At 44.3% G+C, this 21,304-nt stretch overlaps 1 protein-coding gene across 1 annotated transcript in view; it reads right to left on the bottom strand.

The window, feature by feature from the left end:
* Nucleotides 1–1,650, bottom strand: part of MYO7A (myosin VIIA) — a 122,545-nt gene extending 120,895 nt beyond the window's left edge. The window contains exon 1 of the mRNA XM_081951757.1: nucleotides 1,594–1,650. Within this exon, the coding sequence (XP_081807883.1) occupies nucleotides 1,594–1,611 (18 nt within the window). The 5' untranslated portion in view covers nucleotides 1,612–1,650. The remainder of the gene's footprint in view (nucleotides 1–1,593) is intronic.
* Between the last annotated feature and the right edge of the window lie 19,654 nt (nucleotides 1,651–21,304).

Raw genomic sequence — 21,304 nt, forward strand, 5'->3', positions numbered from 1 at the left:
AGAATAGAATAGGAATTAAATGAATAGAATAGAACAGAATAGGAATTAAATGAATAGAATAGAACAGAATAGGAATTAAATGAATAGAATAGAAAAGAAAAGAATAGAGGAATAAGAATGGAATGAAATGGAATGGAATAGAATGCTTTATTGGCCAAGTATGACTGGACACACAAGGAATTTGCCTTCAGTGCAGATGCTCTCAATGTACGTTAAAAAAATACATTCATCAAGAATCATAAAATACAACACATAATGATAATCAAAGGATACTAAACGAGCAATCAAATCATACTAGGAAACTAAATAAAACAATATAAATCATAAAGATATAACCAACAAGGTTATAGTCATAAATATAGGAAGTCTGAGAAGAAGAATAGTAATACAGCCTTAGTAGGTAATATGACAATGTTGTGAGAATTATTTGTTTAGCAGAGTGATGGCATTCAGGAAAAAACTGTCCTTGTGCCTAGTTGTTCTGGTGTGCAGTGCCCTATAGCGTCGTTTTGAGGGTAGGAGTGGAAACAGTTTACGTCCAGGATGTGAGGAGTCTGTAAATATTTTCACGGGCCTCTTTTTGACTCATACAGTGTAGAGGTCCTCAAGGGAAGGCAGGTTGGTAGCAATTTAGAGTTTCATGGTTTAGAAAAATTTAGTTTTGTGGCTTGCTCATATTTTGAATGCAGCAAAAGCTCTATTTCATGGGTGCCTCTAGCTCTACCTCAGTCTGTCTGTCTGTCTGTCTCTCTCTCTCTCTTTCTATCTATCTATCTATCTACCTATCATCTATCTATCTACCTATCATCTATCTGTCTGTCTGTCTGTCTGTCTATCTATCTATCTATCTATCTATCTATCTATCTATCTATCTATCTACATATCATCTATCTATCATCTATCTATCATCTATCTATCATCTATCTATCATCTATCTATCTATCTATCTATCTATCTATCTATCTATCTATCTATCTACATATCATCTATCTATCATCTATCTATCATCTATCTATCATCTATCTATCTATCTATCTATCTATCTATCTATCTATCTATCTATCTATCTATCTACCTACCTACCTACCTACCTACCTACCTACCTACCTACCTATCATCCATCTATCTATCTATCTATCTATCTATCTATCTATCTATCTATCTATCTATCTATCTTTGGCTGGGATCATTACAAAATATCAAACTTCTCTTTAATTTTTTTTTAAAAAAGGCACTGCATTCAATTCTCACAATTTCACATCGGCCCCTTGGCCGCTTTTCTCTCCAACGCACAACCGCCCGGAAAAGAGACTCACAACGGCCTCTTTGGCTCGACTAATCTGTTTAATCCGGGCAACGTGTTCCGATTGTACCTCTTAAGCCGGGCAGGGTACAAAATGTAAACATTTTCATACACCCCCCCTTTCTCCCCCCTCAAAACGGGAGCCGTGTCCAAATGGCTTGACCTCACGCAACCCCCTCCTCCTCACGCGTGTGGCCTGCTCAAACGCACGGAGGCACCCACAACATCCATTTAACCGGCGAGAGAGCTACGTTCTCACATTATTAACCCGCAGGTAAAAAAAAACCTACCTGTTGTAGGATCACCATGGCTCCCGAAAGGCATCAGCCGTCGGTGGCAGGAAATCTGGGAGACGAAAGAAGGAGAAGGATAAACCAATTTGTAGGTGTCAAACCGCAGCAATTGCAAATTATATATATATAGTGCACGCTTCTATTCCGGTGGTAGGTGGCTATAAATGCTTCAGGCTGTGGACCGTTAGTTAGAGACGGGAAAAAGATAATCCACGCAATTCAGGTTAATGCTTGAACGGTAAGACTTTAGTTGACAGAATCTCTCAGGGGATAAGCTGGTAAGGATTCCTTGTCTGATGGGAACAAAGAAAAGTGGGGGGAGAAGAATAAGAGAAATCAGACTGGGGAAATCTCGGCTTTTTTCAAATTTAAAAGAAAAACTGAGCATGCTTCTAGTCCTCATTGTTCCGAAGACAGGTTGGGAACGCGATGTGTGTGTGTTTGTGTGTGTATATATATTTCTGACAGAGGGCAGCCCAGTCTCTTCTTGAAAGCTTCCAGGGATACAGAATACAGATTAACAGAGTTGGAAGGGACCTTGTAGGTCATCTAGTTCAACCCCCTGCCCAAGCAGAACACCCTACGCCATTTCTAACAGGTGGCAGTCCAGTCTCTTCTTGAAAGCCTCCAGGGATGAAGCCCCCATAACTTCTGAAGGCAACTTCTGTTCCATGAGTTGATTGTTCTCCCTGTCGGGAAATTCCTCCTTATTTCCAAGTTGAATCTCTCCTTAAATGATAAATATTTTATCTCATCTGTGGTCTCAGAGAAAAATGATGGAATCCTTTCCCAAATTTCTCTTATTGAACCTTGCAATAAATCAATCAGAATTCCAGCAATCTCTTATGGTGGTGCCTATTTCCTGTCTCAAACAGCTGACACACTTGTTACTTGAAGTTTTTGCTGAGAAAATCCACTCACTTTCTCTGTGTTTGGAAATCCCTGGCAGGTGGGCTCGGTTGGATGATCTCCAATCTCGTGATCCGCCCGGCTGCCAACTAGTTCACGAAGGTAAAGCGGGCAGCCTCTTAAGAGACTCCTTTATTACCTGGAGAAACAACGGGAGAAAGAAAGGGAAACCTCGGGGGAGAACCATTCAAATAACCTATCGAAAAGTGATAGAAAAAAATTCAGAAGAAAAGATACAAGACACATAAAAAGAAGAAAAAGAGAAAAGGGTATCTAGGAATTGGAGATTAGTAAAATGAAATGAAATTAGCAGAATGAAATGAAATATTTTAAACATGGTAATAGTATGTATCTAATTAGGAGGTGTGGGAGTTAAATGAATACTTTTAAGTCTGCAAAGTAATTATGTTAAAAGCTTACGATTAAAAAAAAACTGAATTTGAAGTCACATACGATCTGTAGGAAATAGATGGAAAGGGAAATGATGAATTTGGCTTATCTTTAAAGGGAAGGAAAAAAAGGATATTGTGTATGTGTATAATAAAAATTAAGTTGGGAAATATGAGAAGAAAAGTAATACAGCAAAAATTGGAAATGGAAATATATATTGTAAAATGAAGTATGTATATGTGAAAATGTTAAAGGGGAAATCGGGACAACACTTTGTTCATAAAAGAATTTTTAACTATGTAACAAAACAAAATTAAAAAAGATACTCCTTTATTACTAAGAGCTTAGGAGGAACAGCAAAGGGAGGTGTCTTAGAAGCTGGAATCGTAGGGCTGGAAGGGACCTCTTAGGTCTTCTAGTCCAACCCCCTGCCTAGGCAGGAAATCCTACACCGTTTCAGACAAATGGCTATCCAACATCTTCTTAAAGACTTCCAGTGTTGGGGCATTCACAACTTCTGGAGGCAACTTCTGTTCCACTGATTCATTGTTCTCCCTGCCAGGAAATTTCTCCTCAATTCCAGGTTGCTTCTCACCTGGATTAGTTTCCATCCATTGCTTCTTCTGCCTTCAGGTGTTTTGGAGAATAGGTTGACTCCCCCCCCCCCTTCCCTGCAGTTGACTTTCAAAAATTGGAAGAGGGCTACTACGTCCCCATCCAATATTACCACTGCCCCCACTCAACTCCAGCTCTGATTAAACAGCCCAGCAAGACTTGAGGTGGAGTTGATCTCAAAAATCGCAGCAGGGCTGGATTTCGTTAGCGTTTGGATGGGAGACCACAAGGAAACCACAGGGTGAAACTCTAGCCTGGGAAATATAATATACATGTGCATGCGGAAAAAAACCCCTCTCCCCCCGCACATTGTTTTGAGCCTAGCAGGCATCCCTGAAGCCTCCTGGGACCAAAAATGGGATGAAGCTCCCACAACTTCCGAAGGCAACTTCTGTTCCACTAGTGAATAGTTCTCACAGTCAGGAAATTTCTCCTTATTTCCAGGTTGAATCTCTCCTTGTTCAGTTTCCATCCATTATTCCTTGTCTGGCCTTCGGGTGCTTTGGAAAATAGCTTGACCTCTTCCTCTCTCTGGCAGCCCCTCAAATATTAGAAAAATGCTCTCATGTCTCCCCTGGTCCTTCTCTTCACTAGACTAGCCATGCCCAGTTCCTGGAACCGTTCTTCATATTACAAATTACAGATTACCAGGAAGGGGTCTTGTAGGTCATCTAGTCCAACCCCCCACTCAAGCAGGAGACCCTACACGATTTCTGACAGATGGCAGTCCAGTCTCTTCTTGAAAAGCTCCAGGGATGAAGCTTCTACAACTTCCGAAGGCAACTTCTGTTCCACTGGTTAATAGTTCCCAGTGTCATAAAATTCCTCCTTATTTCCAGGTTGAATCTCTCCTTGGTCTGTTTCCATCCATTATTCCTTGTCTGGCCTTCGGGTGCTTTGCAAAATAGCTTGAGCCCCTCCTCCTGTCTGTGGCAGCCCCTCCAATATGGGAAGATGCTCTCCTGTCTCCCCTGGTCCTTCTCTTCCCTAGACTAGCCAGGCCCAGTTCTTGCAACCGTCCTTCATATGTTTGAGCTTCCAGTCCCCTCATCATCTCGTTTAATGTTTAATAGGCTCATGGATAGACAACTCTGTCAAAGCAAGGCACCAGAAACCTTCCCTCCCCCTCCCCGAATTTATGTCTCCAAACAATAGGCCCAGAGATAATGGTTTCGGCTTCTCAGCTATCTATCCAGCTGTTTGCAGTCCTGGGAAATCCGATACAGGTTTTGCACAGGTCTCCCTGGATACTGTGCCTGTCTGCATCCAAATCCAATGGAGGATAATTCTGCACCTTGCACAGGTATAATTTCACTAGGGGAGGCACCTGGGGCAAGACAAAATGGGCCACCCAGGGCCCTTTCCATGTTTGGGGGGGGGGGTAGCATCCAGGAGAGACACAGTTAGTCCTCGGCTTACAACAGTCTGTAGAGATTCTCTGTTATCCAGGTCAGGGTTATCCCCAAAGTGCTTTTTCAGTAACCAGAAAGTCCAGTGGCCTCTTGAAAAAGCACCTTTGGGGCAACCAGGACATGGATGACGGAGAATCTCTACATACTTTGAGCTACACAATTTGGGGGTGGGGTGAAGACCCTTGGAATGGGGTGGGAGCAGGAATGGATTTCCAGAGAGCGAGAAATTGCAGACTACAGGAATCATTTGCACCACTCAGGGGACCCTGAGGACACAGAGAAACCTCCAAGTGGCCTCAAGGACCCTCTAAAAGGATGCAAATGACCAGCTGTCTGCAAGGAGTATCAATCCTTCTACCCCCCACCATCCAGTCAGAGCTGAAGAAGCTTCTTGGATGAGAAGTGTCTTCAAAGCAAAAACCAGAAAGTCTAGTTGCCTCGTGAAAAAAAGCACCTTTGGGTCAACTGTGATCTGGATGACGGAGAATCTCTACAGACTTTTTAGCTATGCAATTTGGGGTGAAGACCCTTGGAATGGGGTGGGAGAAGGAAGGGATTTCCAGAGGGAAAAATGGCAGACTACAGGAACCATTTGCACCACTCAGGGGACCCTGAGGACACAGAGAAACCTCCAAGTGGCCTCAAGGACCCTCTAAAAGGATGCAAATGACCAGCTGTCTGCAAGGAGTATCAGTCCTTCCACCCCCCACCATCCAGTCAGAGCTGAAGAAGCTTCTTGGAGGAGAAGCGAAACGTCTTCAAAAGAAAAAAAGAACAAGAAAGGCCAGGGGCCTCCTGAAAAAAAAAGCATCTTTGGGTTGACTTACAACAGTTCAGATTCACGACATCCCTGAAGAAAGTGACTTACGACCATGTTTCACACTTATGACTATTGCAGCATCCCCATGATGATACGATCAAAAGATACAGATACAGAATAACAGACTTAGAAGGGGCCTTGTAGGTCATCTAGTCCAACCCCCTGCCCAAGCAGGAGACCATTTCTGACAGATGGCAGTCCAGTCTCTTCTTCAAAGCTTCCAGTGATGAAGCTCCCACAATTTCTCCTTATTTCCAGGTTGAATCTCTCCTTGATCAGTTTCCATCCATTATTCCTTGTCTGGCCTTCAGATGCTTTGGAGAACAGCTTGACCCCCTCTTCTCTGGGGCAGCCCCTCAAATATTGGAAGGCTGCTATCCTGTCTCCCCTGGTCCTTCTCTTCACTAGACCAGCCATGCCCAGTTCCTGCAACCGTTCTTCATATTACAGATTACAGATTAACAGGAAGGGACCTTGCCGGTCATCTAGTCCAACCCCCCGCCCAAGCAGGAGACCCTACACCATTTCTGACAGGTGGCAGTCCAGTCTCTTCTTGAAAGGCTCCAGGGATGAAGCTGCCACAACTTCCGAAGGCAACTTCTGTTCCATGGGTGGATGGTTCTCCATAGTCAGAGAATAATAATAATAATAAATAATAAATATTTATTTCTTAGCCGCACCCTCTCCCGAAGGACTCGGGGTGGCGTACAATAAAATTCCTCTTTATTTCCAGGTTGAATCTCTCCTTGGTCAGTTTCCATCCATCGCTCCTTGTCCGGCCTTTCGTTCAGAGGGTTGGCAACTGACTCATGTTTATGATGGCCGCAGTGTCCCAGGGTCATATGACACCCCTCTTTTGCAACCTTCTGACCAGCAACTTCTTCCCCTCCGTTCCTGATACAATGGAGGTATTTGTCATTCTTTGCTTCTTTTGCAAATTTCCCCCAGGATAGAAGCAAAAACCATGGCAATTACAAAAGGAGCACCTGGCTCTCTGCTGCCCTCAAGAGGCACCAAAAGGAATAGCAGCCGGCAAGATCAAGCTCTGTGTGACATCAGGCTGGGTGATTGGCAGGCGTCATCTCAATGTCACGAGTCTAGGCAGCTGTTTGGTCTTCACAGGAGTATAAAGCCATGATGGCTAACCTTTTTGCCATTGCATGCCAAAAGCGGGGGGAACGCAGGTGTGTGTGTGTGAGCATGCGTCATAAGTTTATGTGCCCTCGCCCCCCCCCACGCATGTGCCCCCACTCCCCTCGCTTTTGACGCACGATGGCACGGTGGACCTGGGTTTTGCCCTTTGGAGGGCGAAAAACTCCCCAACACGCAAACCGGAAGTTTGCGAACGGACAAGAGACTGGGCAACCATTTGTCTGAAATGAGATAGGGTCTCCTGCTTGAGCAGGGGGTTAGACTAGAAGACCTCCAAGGTCCCTTCCATTATTCTGTATTCTAACTTTCCTTCCTTCTTTCCTTCCTTCCTTCCTTCCTTCCTTCCTTCCTTCCTTCCTCCTTCCCTCCCTCCTTCCTTCTTTCCTTCCTTCCTTCCTTCCTTCCTTCTCACCAGAAGTTTTTAAGAAGAGATTGGACAACCCCTTGTCTGAAGTTACAATACAATACAATACAATACAATAGCAGAGTTGGACGGGACCTTGGAGGCCTTCTAGTCCAACCCCCTGCCTAGGCAGGAAACCCTACCGTTTCAGACAGATGGCTATCCAACATCTTCTTAAAGACTTCCAGTGTTGGGGCATTCTACCTTTCCTTCCTTCCTTCCTTCCTTCCTTCCTTCCTTCCTTCCTTTCTTCCTCCTTCCCTCCCTCCCTCCTTCCTTCTTTCCTTCCTTCCTTCTTACTAGATGTTTTTAAGATGAGACTGGATAACCATTTGTATGAAGTTGTATAGGGTTTCCTGCCTGAGCAGGGGGTTGGACTAGAAGACCTCCAAGGTCCCTTCCATTATTCTGTATTCTGAGTGTTCTCTGAACCTGTGAATTCCCTTTGAGGGCGGCGGAAGAGGACAAGCTTCTGATGTCGGTTTGTGTCCGCATTGTTTGTCTGCTCTGAAGTCTGCGGGGTTTTTTTTCGAGTCCTCGGAAACCACGTCTGGCTCCTGAAAGGCCTTTATAAATGGTGCGTTCATTCATGCTAGACTAATCCTTTCCATGGCAACGTGGTCACGGCCAGATCACAAGCCATAAAATATAAAAAGGGGAAAAGGCCAGACGGGGCAGCCAATGCAGGACAAGTCAAAACGTTGTGTCTTCTAGAATTCCCTGCTTAAGCAGGGGGTTGGACTAGAAGACCTCCAAGGTCCCTTCCAACTCTATTTATTCTGTCGTTCTGAGTGGTCTGTGCACCTGTGAATTCCCTTTGGGGGAGGCCGAAGAGGGCAGCTGCCGATGGACTTTGGAACTCCTTGTCACCAGCTTGTGGGTTGCGGCAAATTAAACAATGGATGGGAGACCCAAGGGGTTGGGGGGGCTGTTTTATTACATTGATTTATTTGATTTTTTAAATTAGTTTCACTGTATTTAGACGTGGTTTTTATATTCTGTAAGCCGGCTTGAGTTGCCATGGGCAAATAGGTGGCAATAATATAAATATAAATAATAATATAAATATAAATAATAATATAAATATAAATAATATAAATATAAATATAAATAATAATATAAATATAAATAATAATATAAATATAAATAATAATATAAATATAAATAATAATATAAATAAAAATAATATAAATAAAAATAATATAAATAAAAATAAAAATAAAAATAAAAATAAAAATAAAAATAATAAAAATAATAAAAATAAAAATAAATAAAAATACAAATACAAATATAATAATAGCCTTTTCCTGAATCTCATGAGGGAAAGAAGGGAAAAAAATAAGCCATCCCGCATGAAAAAGTTATTTCAAAAGCGTTCCTCACAAAAGGATTACAGGAAGTCCTCAATTTACGACCACAATTGAGCTACTGCTAAGCGAGACAGTTGCTAAGAGAATTTTGCCCCATTTTACGACCTCTCTTGCCAAGGTTGTTAAGTGAATCACTGCAGTTGTTAGTCAGATGGTTGTTAAGCGAATCTGGCTTCCACATGGATTTTGCTTGTCAGAAGGTCGCATAAGGGGATCACGTGACCCCAGGAAATGCAACCGTCATAAATACGAGTCAGTGGTCAAGCGTTTGGATTTTGATCATGTGACCCTGAGGCTGTTACAATGGTCATAAGTCCGAAAAATAGTCACAAATCACTTTTTTTCGGGGTTTAACTGAGGTTTACATGAAGGGAGGATAATCTGTCAGAATTTTTTGTGGTAGATTTCTGTACTGATTAAAGGATTGGACTATATGATCTCTGAGATTCCTTCCAGATTCTTAAATTCTGTGATTTTAGGTAGCCTCTCTAGCAAAACCTTTTTAGCCTTCACAACTTTAAGATCCATTGCTGGCTGGCGAATTCTGGGAATTGAAGTCCACATATCTTAAAGCATGTTAGCTGGGGAATTCTGGGAATTGAAGTATCTATATCTTAAAGCATGTTAGCTGGGGAATTCTGGGAATTGAAGTATCTATATCTTAAAGCATGTTAGCTGGGGAATTCTGGGAATTGAAGTCCACATAAAGCATGTTAGCTGGGGAATTCTGGGAATTGAAGTCCACATATCTTAAAGCATGTTAGCTGGGGAATTCTGGGAATTGAAGTCTCTATATCTTAAAGCATGTTAGCTGGGGAATTCTGGGAATTGAAGTCCACATAAAGCATGTTAGCTGGGGAATTCTGGGAATTGAAGTCCACATATCTTAAAGCATGTTAGCTGGGGAATTCTGGGAATTGAAGTCTCTATATCTTAAAGCATGTTAGCTGGGGAATTCTGGGAATTGAAGTCCACATAAAGCATGTTAGCTGGGGAATTCTGGGAATTGAAGTCCACATATCTTAAAGCATATTAGCTGGGGAATTCTGGGAACTGAAGTCCACATATCTTAAAGCATGTTAGCTGGGGAATTCTGGGAATTGAAGTCCACATATCTTAAAGCATGTTAGCTGGGGAATTCTGGGAACTGAAGTCCACATATCTTAAAGCATGTTAGCTGGGGAATTCTGGGAACTGAAGTCCACATATCTTAAAGCATGTTAGCTGGGGAATTCTGGGAACTGAAGTCCACATATCTTAAAGCATGTTAGCTGGGGAATTCTGGGAACTGAAGTCCACATATCTTAAAGCATGTTAGCTGGGGAATTCTGGGAATTGAAGTCCACATATCTTAAAGCATATTAGCTGGGGAATTCTGGGAACTGAAGTCCACATATCTTAAAGCATGTTAGCTGGGGAATTCTGGGAATTGAAGTCCACATATCTTAAAGCATGTTAGCTGGGGAATTCTGGGAACTGAAGTCCACATATCTTAAAGCATGTTAGCTGGGGAATTCTGGGAACTGAAGTCCACATATCTTAAAGCATGTTAGCTGGGGAATTCTGGGAACTGAAGTCCACATATCTTAAAGCATGTTAGCTGGGGAATTCTGGGAACTGAAGTCCACATATCTTAAAGCATGTTAGCTGGGGAATTCTGGGAACTGAAGTCCACATATCTTAAAGCATGTTAGCTGGGGAATTCTGGGAACTGAAGTCCCCATATCTTAAAGTTATCAAGATTGAGAAGTCTTGTTCTCTAGAATGCGTCATTTTCCTTTGTGGAAAATGACGGCCAAAGCATATTCAGACAATCCGTCTCCTTTAACTTAACTTCTGCAGCCGGGTCAAATCACACATCCAGTTGGATTCAGACCAAACGTGTAATAAAAATTGTGTTTCGGTTACCACACCCTATTTTTTAGCTTGCCAGGGTGGCCTTTTTGCACAACAGGGAAACAATAGCTGAGTTTTCCCCAAACACATCAAAGCAATTATCCAGCTACCCTGTAAGACGTCTAACATCACATGCAAATTCACACCGTCTGGGATGCTGTCATTTGGATTAACGCACTCAACGGGCTGCCCACAACGTCCCTTCCTGTTCTAGGAGAAACGGAATCTCCCCTTACTACAAGTAGTCCTCCATTTACAATCTTCATTTAGTGACCGTTTGAAATGATAGCGAAATTGCAACAGTGACTTAGGACTGTTTTTTTACCCACTTAGGGCCATTGCAGCCTTCCTAGCATCACATGATCAAAATTCAGACGCTTGGCAACCGTCTCATACTTATGACGGTCGCAGTGTCCCCGCCTCACCTGACCTCCTTTTGCGACCTTCTGGAGAAGTCAAGTCAAGGGGGAAGCCAGGTTCACTTAACAACGGTGTTACTGACTGGGTTAGCAAGAAAGGTTGTAAAATGGGGCGAAACTCACTTAACGACTGCCTTACTTAACAACAGAAATTTTGGGCTCATTGTGGTCGTACGTCGAGGACCACCTGTAAAGATGGCTTTAGCCTCTTGTGGAAATCTACCAGAATGCTTTCTCTGTGGTTCAATGCAAAATTGAGCCCCAACGGTGTGTAATCATGTAGTACAAACACAACACAACTCTCTGAATATTTGCTTTTACGCCGCTTCACTGGTTAGACTTCTACAAAGCCATAATCCACTGGAAGTTTGGGGCTTAACATTTTAGTCAAACTCAGACATCATGATTTAGAAGCCAGGTCTTGGGGTTTAGCCTATTACAAGTAAGCAGTCACTTCTGGCTTATTATGTCACAAACTATGGCTTGATATGACAGCAGTCAAATCATTGCAAGCGGAAACTGTGTTTTCAGCAGCCCGAAAGCATCATTTGGCCCAAAGTTGTGCCCTTTAGATAATAAATATTGGGCTAAAATGTCACTTGCTGAGATAGGTGGAGAGAGAGAGGGGAGGGAGGGAGGAAAGAAGGAAAGGAGGAAGGAAGAAAGGAAGGAGAAATAAAAAAGGAGAGAAAGAGAAGGCAGAAAGGAAGGAAATGAGAGAGAAAAGAAAGAGGAGGAAGGCAGGAAGGAAAAAAGGAAGGAAAAAAGAAGAAAGAGAGAGAGAAAGAAAAAGAGAGAAAAGAAAGAGAAGGAAGGCAGGAAAGAAAGAAGAAAGAATGAGAGAGAGAGAGAAAAGAAAGAGAAGGAAGGCAGAAAAGAAAGAGGGAAGAAAGGAAGAGAGAGAGGGAAAGAGAAAGAGAAGGAAGGAAAAGAGAGCAAAAGAGAGACAGAAAGAAAGGAAAGATATGAAAGAAGGAGAAAGAAAGAAAGAAAGAAAGAAAGAAAGAAAGAAAGAAAGAAAGAAAGAAAGAAGAGAAAGACTGCTATAATTTTCAGCCAATTGTTTGTCCAAATACCTAAAATCCTGCACCTCACAGATCTTCACTCAAACAAACCACCTGGTCCACCTTTATTCCGTCTAAGAGGCCAGACCTGGTCGATGCCTGTCACAAAAGACGCTGGTATCCTTTGAAAACCAAGCACATGCCTTAACTCTGCACATTCCTAAAAGCTTTGACAATGCAAGAAGAAGAAGAAGAAAAAACCCTGCGACCTGGTAAGGAAGAAAAAACAAAACAAAACATCCGATTCATTTACTTGGATGCCCTGAATTGAGATTAATCGTAACAGGGAATAAAGAGAAGCAACATCTCTTTCTCAAAGGATTACTGCAAGATACTACGAATAGGTTGCGTGCGATACATCCCAGGGAAGGAGGGAGGAAGGAGAAAGAAATAAAAAAGAAAGGAGAGAAAGAAAGAAGGAAGGAAGGAAAGAAAGAAATGAAGCGAAAGAGAAGGAAGTAAGGAAAAGAGAGAGAGAGAGAGAAAAGAAAGAGAAGGAAGGCAGGAAGGAAGGAGAAGAAAGAAAAAAGAAAGAAGAGAAAGAATAGAAAGAGAGAGAAAGAAAGAGAAGGAAGGCAGGAAGGCAGAAGAGAGAAAGAGAAAGAAAAGAAGAGAAAAAGAGAAAGAGAAGGAGAAGGAAGGAAGGAAGGAAAAGGAAAGAGAGAAGAGAGAGAGAAAAGAAAGAGAAGGAAGTCAGGAAGGAAGAAGGAAGAGAGAAAGAGAGAGAGAGGAAAGAGAAGGAAGGCAGGAAGGAAGAAGAGAAAGAAAGGAAGGAAGAGAAAAAGGAAAAGAAGAGAAAGAGAAGAAGGAAGGAAAAAGAAAAAGAGAGAAAAGAGAGAGAGAAAAGAAAGAGAAGGAATGCAGGAAGGAAGAAAGAGAAAGGAAGGAAGGAAGACAAAAAGAAAAAGAAAAGAGAAGGAGAAGGAAAAAGAAAGAAAGAAGAGAATAGAGAGAGAAAAGAAAGAGAAGGAAGGAAGGAAGGAAGGAAGGAAGGAAGGAAGGAAGGAAGAAAGAAAGAAGAATCCCAGGGTTTCAATAAAGTTATTTTCCTTTGGAAAATGATCTTTTTCTCAGAGTTGCCCCTCCATCTCTCCAGCTAAGAAAGTCAAAGAATAATAATAATAATAATAATAACTTAAATATCCTTTTGCAATCTGGCTCCCTTCAACCCAGAGGCTTTTGAGCAAATGCCCACGGATTCCAATGGAGCTCAAACCCCCTTTGCCCTCCTTACCTTGGGAACAGCTGCAATTTTCCTCACTCCAAATCTGGGAATTCTTTGGGTCTTTCAAAGCAGGTTCCGAAAGCAGCGGGGGAAGGAGCCGAGCCGAGCCGGGGTCTGCAGGGAAAACCAAGGCAGCTTCCTCGCTCCGATCTCCATTTCTCCCTCCTGCCCGGATCCCTTCCACTCCCCGTTGGCATTCAGCACCTGCTTCGCTTCGCTGGCCTCCCATTCATGCCAGCCTGATCCTGCTCAGGAGGAGGTGGGGGGGGGAGGAGGAGTTAAGGGCACCCTTGGAGAAGCAACCCAGAACAACGACAACTGGGCCGAAGGAGAACATTGGGTCGAGTGGCGAAGGCGCCAAGCTAGCAAATGGGACACCCTCGAGTTCAAGTCACACCCTGGCTGTGTGAAAGCCGGCTGGGAGACTTTGGGCCGATCACCAGGAGACGGTGAGTTCTAGTCCTACCTTAGGCATGAAAGCTGGCTGGGTGACTTTGGGCCAATCACCAGGAGACGGTGAGTTCTAGTCCCGCCTTAGGCATGGAAGCTGGCTGGGTGACTTTGCACCAATCACCAGGAGACGGTGAGTTCTAGTCCCGCCTTAGGCATGGAAGCTGGCTGGGTGACTTTGCACCAATCACCAGGAGACGGTGAGTTCTAGTCCCGCCTTAGGCATGGAAGCTGGCTGGGTGACTTTGGGCCAATCACCAGGAGACGGTGAGTTCTAGTCCCGCCTTAGGCATGGAAGCTGGCTGGGTGACTTTGCACCAATCACCAGGAGACGGTGAGTTCTAGTCCTGCCTTAGGCATGGAAGCCAGCTGGGTGACTTTGCACCAATCACCAGGAGACGGGGAGTTCTAGTCCCGCCTTAGGCATGGAAGCTGGCTGGGTGACTTTGCACCAATCACCAGGAGACGGGGAGTTCTAGTCCCGCCTTAGGCATGGAAGCTGGCTGGGTGACTTTGCACCAATCACCAGGAGACGGTGAGTTCTAGTCCCGGCTTAGGCATGAAAGCTAGCTGGGTGACTTTGGGCCAATCACCAGGAGACGGTGAGTTCTAGTCCTGCCTTAGGCATGGAAGCTGGCTGGGTGACTTTGGGCCAATCACCAGGAGACGGTGAGTTCTAGTCCTGCCTTAGGCATGGAAGCTGGCTGGGTGACTTTGCACCAATCACCAGGAGACGGTGAGTTCTAGTCCCGCCTTAGGCATGGAAGCTGGCTGGGTGACTTTGCACCAATCACCAGGAGACGGTGAGTTCTAGTCCTGCCTTAGGCATGGAAGCTGGCTGGGTGACTTTGCACCAATCACCAGGAGACGGTGAGTTCTAGTCCTGCCTTAGGCATGGAAGCTGGCTGGGTGACTTTGCACCAATCACCAGGAGACGGTGAGTTCTAGTCCCGCCTTAGGCATGGAAGCTGGCTGGGTGACTTTGCACCAATCACCAGGAGATGGTGAGTTCTAGTCCCGCCTTAGGCATGAAAGCTGGCTGGGTGACTTTGCACCAATCACCAGGAGACGGTGAGTTCTAGTCCCGCCTTAGGCATGGAAGCTGGCTGGGTGACTTTGCACCAATCACCAGGAGACGGTGAGTTCTAGTCCCGCCTTAGGCATGGAAGCTAGCTGGGTGACTTTGGGCCAATCACCAGGAGACGGTGAGTTCTAGTCCTGCCTTAGGCATGAAAGCCGGCTGGGTGACTTTGGGCCAATCACCAGGAGACGGTGAGTTCTAGTCCTGCCTTAGGCATGAAAGCCGGCTGGGTGACTTTGCGTCAATCACCAGGAGACGGTGAGTTCTAGTCCTGCCTTAGGCATGGAAGCTAGCTGGGTGACTTTGGGCCAATCACCAGGAGACGGTGAGTTCTAGTCCTGCCTTAGGCATGAAAGCCGGCTGGGTGACTTTGGGCCAATCACCAGGAGACGGTGAGTTCTAGTCCTACCTTAGGCATGAAAGCTGGCTGGGTGACTTTGCGCCAATCACCAGGAGACGGTGAGTTCTAGTCCTGCCTTAGGCATGAAAGCCAGCTGGGTGACTTTGGGCCAATCACCAGGAGACGGTGAGTTCTAGTCCTGCCTTAGGCATGAAAGCCGGCTGGTGACTTTGGGCCAATCACCAGGAGACGGTGAGTTCTAGTCCCGCCTTAGGCATGAAAGCCGGCTGGGTGACTTTGGGCCAATCACCAGGAGACGGTGAGTTCTAGTCCTACCTTAGGCATGAAAGCTGGCTGGGTGACTTTGCGCCAATCACCAGGAGACGGTGAGTTCTAGTCCTGCCTTAGGCATGAAAGCCAGCTGGGTGACTTTGGGCCAATCACCAGGAGACGGTGAGTTCTAGTCCTGCCTTAGGCATGGAAGCTAGCTGGGTGACTTTGGGCCAATCACCAGGAGACGGTGAGTTCTAGTCCTGCCTTAGGCATGAAAGCCGGCTGGGTGACTTTGGGCCAATCACCAGGAGACGGTGAGTTCTAGTCCTACCTTAGGCATGAAAGCTGGCTGGGTGACTTTGCGCCAATCACCAGGAGACGGTGAGTTCTAGTCCTGCCTTAGGCATGAAAGCCAGCTGGGTGACTTTGGGCCAATCACCAGGAGACGGTGAGTTCTAGTCCTGCCTTAGGCATGAAAGCCGGCTGGGTGACTTTGGGCCAATCACCAGGAGACGGTGAGTTCTAGTCCCGCCTTAGGCATGAAAGCCGGCTGGGTGACTTTGGGCCAATCACCAGGAGACGGTGAGTTCTAGTCCTACCTTAGGCATGAAAGCTGGCTGGGTGACTTTGCGCCAATCACCAGGAGACGGTGAGTTCTAGTCCTGCCTTAGGCATGAAAGCCAGCTGGGTGACTTTGGGCCAATCACCAGGAGACGGTGAGTTCTAGTCCTGCCTTAGGCATGAAAGCCGGCTGGGTGACTTTGGGCCAATCACCAGGAGACGGTGAGTTCTAGTCCCGCCTTAGGCATGAAAGCCGGCTGGGTGACTTTGGGCCAATCACCAGGAGACGGTGAGTTCTAGTCCTACCTTAGGCATGAAAGCTGGCTGGGTGACTTTGCGCCAATCACCAGGAGACGGTGAGTTCTAGTCCTGCCTTAGGCATGGAAGCTAGCTGGGTGACTTTGGGCCAATGAAGGATGGATTAGGTTTTCTAAGGATTTCTGAAATCAAGCTAGAGAGGTTCTTATGTTAGAAAAAGCATCCGAGGGCAGGAGAAGGAGTAATCAGTGGAAGAATAACCTAACCTAGAATTAAAAAAGAGATTTCCTGACAGTGAGAAAAATTAATCAGCAGAACTACCTGCCTCCAGAAGTTGTGGGTGCTCCATCACTGGAGGTTTTCAAGAAGAGACTGGACAACCATTGGTGTCAAATGGCATGCTCCAGGTCTCCTGCTTGGGCAGCGGGTTGGACTAGAAGACCTCCAAGGTCCCTCCCATCCCTGCGATTCCATGTTCCTTCTGACAAGCAAAGTGCGAATTAAGCGGCCAGAATTCAGAGAGAGCCTGGACCCACTTTTGAAGGGGAACTATTTTTATTAAAATGGTCAAAGGTTTTATGAACTGCAAGGAATCGCAGGCATTGCATTTAATGAAGCAGGAGATTGCGCCTTTCAATACAATTTGTTAATTCTAAAAGGTGTTAAAAAAAATCAACTAATTTGTTAAATGTTTTGACCGCTGGTTATAATAAATTAGCTGCAAGACTAAATCTCCAAAGTCTCCTCCAACTCTGTTATTCTGAATTAGGGACCCAGATAAACTCCGATTTATGCATTAAGCGTCGTGATTAAATGTGTATATTATCTTCCCTGCAGAAAAGTGTGGCAAACCCAATAAATTACTGTTTATTCACAAAAAACAGGGCTCAGCAAACCATATTTAGGACATAGAATCCTAGAACACAGAATCGTAGGGCTGGAAGGGACCTTAGGAGGTCATCTAGTCCAACCCACTGCTCAAGGCAGAAGACTTTATATCATTCCTGGTCAAATGATTACTCAATATTTTTAAAAAACTTCCCGAAATGGAGCATCCATTGCATTGCAGGTAGAGGACAAAACTCACACAGCTCACTTGATTAGCTACAGAAATTTTGGGATAAATCATGGTTGTAAATTGAGGATTGTTACAAGTTACAGATAGTCCTTGCTTAACGACCAAAGTTATGATGCACCTGCCCAAGGCTAATTATGACCTGTTTTTGATGGCAGCACATCAAAAAGCGGACATATTAGCCCTGGGAAGGTCCATCATACTGCAACTTTGAATAGTCATTAAGCAAAATTTCTTCACCTAGCTTGTCCCAATACAGGTAGTCCTCAACTTACGACCAGCCCTGTGGTCACATGATTATATCTTGGGCACTTGTCAATCAACTTCTATTTTGCAGTGTCTGGCAGTTATATGACAATTTTTTTTTACAGCAGTTTTTGCTAGTTTCTGGTGTTGATTTCCACTTTCTGGGGACAAAACACGCATTTGATGAAAATCGGTTCACTTAATGTCAGCCTCAAATAAGGTCGGAAAATCAGACACAGCCATGTGCTGGCTCGCTTAACAACTGTATTTCCAGCCTTAATTATGGTCATAGGCGAGGACTATTCTGTATAATAGAATTGGAGGAAGAATTTTTCAAATTCAAAGCCAGAAGTGGTGTCAAGCGCCACCTTGTGGTTGCAAACAGGAAGTTATTATTAATTGCAATTGATATTGAGGGAAGGAAGGAAGAGACAGGAGGAAGGAAGGAAAGCTAGAGGGCAGGGAAAGGGGAATCGAAGGAAGAAAGAAAGGAAGGAAGGAAAGGAGGGAGGGAGGGAGGAAGGAAGGAAAGAGGGAGGAAGGAAGGAAAGAGGGAGGGAGGGAGGAAAGAGGGAGGGAGGAGGGAGAGTAGGAGGGAAGAAGAAAGGAAAGAGGGAGGGAGGAGGGAGGGAGGAAGGAAACAAACAAACAGGGAGGGAGGGAGGGAGGGAGGAAAGAGGGAAGAAGGAAGGAAGGAAAGAGGGAGGGAGGAAAGAGGGAGGGAGGAGGGAGAGGAGGGAAGAAGAAAGGAAAGAGGGAGGGAGGGATGGAGGAAGGAAGGAGGGAGGGAGGAAGGAAGGAAAGAGGGAAGAAGGAAGGAAGGAAAGAGGGAGGGAGGAAAGAGGGAGGGAGGAGGGAGAGTAGGAGGGAAGAAGAAAGGAAAGAGGGAGGGAGGGAGGAGGGAGGGAGGAAGGAAACAAACAAACAGGGAGGGAGGGAGGAAGGAAGGAAGGAAGGAGGGAGGGAGGAAAGAGGGAAGAAGGAAGGAAGGAAGGAAAGAGGGAGGGAGGGAGGAAAGAGGGAGGGAGGAGGGAGAGTAGGAGGGAAGAAGAAAGGAAAGAGGGAGGGAGGGAGGAAGGAAGGAAGGAAGGAAGGAAGGAGGGAGGGAGGAAGGGAGGGAAGGAGATTTCTTAAACCGCCCTCACAATTTTAAATTCTTAATGAAATGGTGTACACTATAACAACTCCATTACTTTATTTTTAAGATGTTCCGAACCCACCTGGGCCCCTTTTTGACTCAAGGATTTTTGTGCATAAATGCAGCTATTTTGTGCATAAATGCAGCTGTTTCAAAACTAGATTTCTGCTTTTTCACCCTTCTTCTCCCGGATGTTCTCCAGATGTGTTTTGACTTGTGTCTGATTTCAAGGTCCACATTCTTGAGGGGAGAAGAATGAAGGTGTGGCTATCACAAATGCCAGATTAACAGAGTCAGAAGGGGCCTTGTAGGTCATCTAGTCCAACCCCCCCCCCCCGCCTGCCCATGCAGAAGACCCTACCTTATTCTTAGCAAAAAGAAGCACCATTTAGAATCACATAAAAGCTCAAATAATTTATCTTTGAAATATTTCGAATTCATTTTATGATATAAAAAAGATTTGAGATTCTAGAAAGAGTGCAAGAGCAACAGACGATTAGGAGACTGGAGGCTAAAACATGGGATGATACAGGTTTGGGGTATGTCTAGGGGTGACATGATAACAATCTTCCAGTATTTGAGGGGCTGCCACAAAGAGGAGGGGGTCAAGCTGTTATCTAAAGCACCTGAAGGCCAGACAAGGAATAAGACTTAGAATTCTTAATAATTATAATTTGATTTTGAATAAGTCACCAATCAAAGCTGATGTGTGTCTATGATTTTGTTTGGGCCAGTTCTGCTCTTTTAATTTTTTAAAAAAAGTTTTACAATTTCTATCCAATCTCTCATGCAAACACATTTATTCTCTGATTCCCATTCTCGGCAGCCACTTTCAATGTGGGTGAGAAAATAATGGGACACAGGTTCCTGAGGAGGAGGAGGAGGAGGAGGTCGTGCACAAACAGCAGTCAAAATTAAACAGTTATTAAAGAGTCCAAGTGTTGCTTCAGTTTTGGCTTTTAATTACAAATCTCGTACAGCCGGCTTATTTCAATGCTTTTAAAATCCCGTATAATCAAGACATTCTCCCCCAAATCTGCATTCATATATTTCACAAAGCATCCACAGAATAAAGTGCAAGTGACACCAAGACTTTATAACTTATAAAAACGGCTGATAGAACCAGCAAAATCAAAGGTTTTACCTGACCTCATAATTGCAAGGAGAGTCATAATGTTAATATGTTCCCAGGTTCAATAACTTTCCTTCAAGGGATTAGAAATGCAAGGAAGGAAAATGCATTCAAAAAAGACACAAACCGACAAAAAAAGATAGAAAAAGTTTCTCCATTTACATTGTGTGGACTTCAACTCCCATAATGGCCCATAGCTGACAGCCAGGATGAAGACTGGGAATTCTGGGAATTGAAGTCCACCTATCCGAAAGTTGTTAACGTTGAGAAATACTATTATAAAGAACAATTCATAAAATTGTGTGTGACAATGAAAAGCAGTAAAAAGGACTCACATTGAAATTTGATCCATAATTTGGAATTTTAAACGGGGATGGGTTTATGCTAAGATTTGAGAAGACAGAAAGAAACCGAAGATTAAGCGACTATCCAATTTTTGGAAAAGGAAAATAAGAGCAGAAAAATGGGTGAGTAGAATTTTCCTTTGGGATACATTGTGGTTAAGTCCTCGACTTACAACTATTCTTTTAGTGACCGTTCAAAGTTACAACGGCACCAAAAAAAAGGGAGTTGGGAACATTTTTCACACTTACGACCATTGCCGCATCCCGATAATTAGTTACGTGATCAAAATTCAGAGGCTTGGCAACTGGCATGTACTTATGATGGTTTTCTGGTCCCTTTTTGCGACCTTCTGACAAGCCAAGTCAACGGGGAAGCCAGATTCACTTAACAACAGCGTGGCTAACTTAAGAACGGCAGTAATTCGCTTAGCAACCGTGGCAGCGAAGGTCATAAAATGGGGCAAAACTCGCTCTGCAACTCACTTCGCTTAGCAACGATAACATTTGATCTCGATGGTGGTTGTAAGTCGAGGACTACCTGGAATGCTTTCATTTGTAGGTTTATTTGGGAAGACGTGGAATGCAAAAGGAGTGAGGCTCAGGATGATGGAAAACATGTGAATTTTTTACCGTTTTGCAAACAGCACAACTGCCCTTAGTCCGGATCTTGGTTATCGATCCTTGTGGCAGCATATTTCACATTCATTTTACTACAATATTAAGCATTCACTGCTTTTTTTTTTAAAGGATAAAACAAAACAAATAAAGGCATTTTGGTCCCTGGCAAAATACAGTACTTTCAAAATTGGCCATTTCTGGTGAAGGCTGATTTTTCTACTGATTGATCCCCGAAACTGGAGCTTGCTTCAAACACAAATCAGACTTCTCTTTGGATTAGCAGAAGCCCCAAAAGGAGTGTTCCGAGTTCATTTCATGACTTAAAGGAAGCGGTTTCTTTTTGGAATGGAAATTGAAAAGCTTCCAATGAATTTGGGGTGCGCTGTTAAAAAGAAAAGCTCGGGGAAAATAAATGCTCTCTCGTACGATGCTACGGACAAAGCCTGTGCCATGATGGGAATTCAACTCCATCTCACTTTTTTAAAAACGTTTTTTACGTGGGAAATTTCTCCAGGAA

This window comes from Natrix helvetica (assembly GCF_964273705.1).
Source record: "Natrix helvetica genome assembly, chromosome: 4".
Classification (NCBI taxonomy): Eukaryota; Metazoa; Chordata; class Lepidosauria; order Squamata; family Natricidae; genus Natrix; species Natrix helvetica.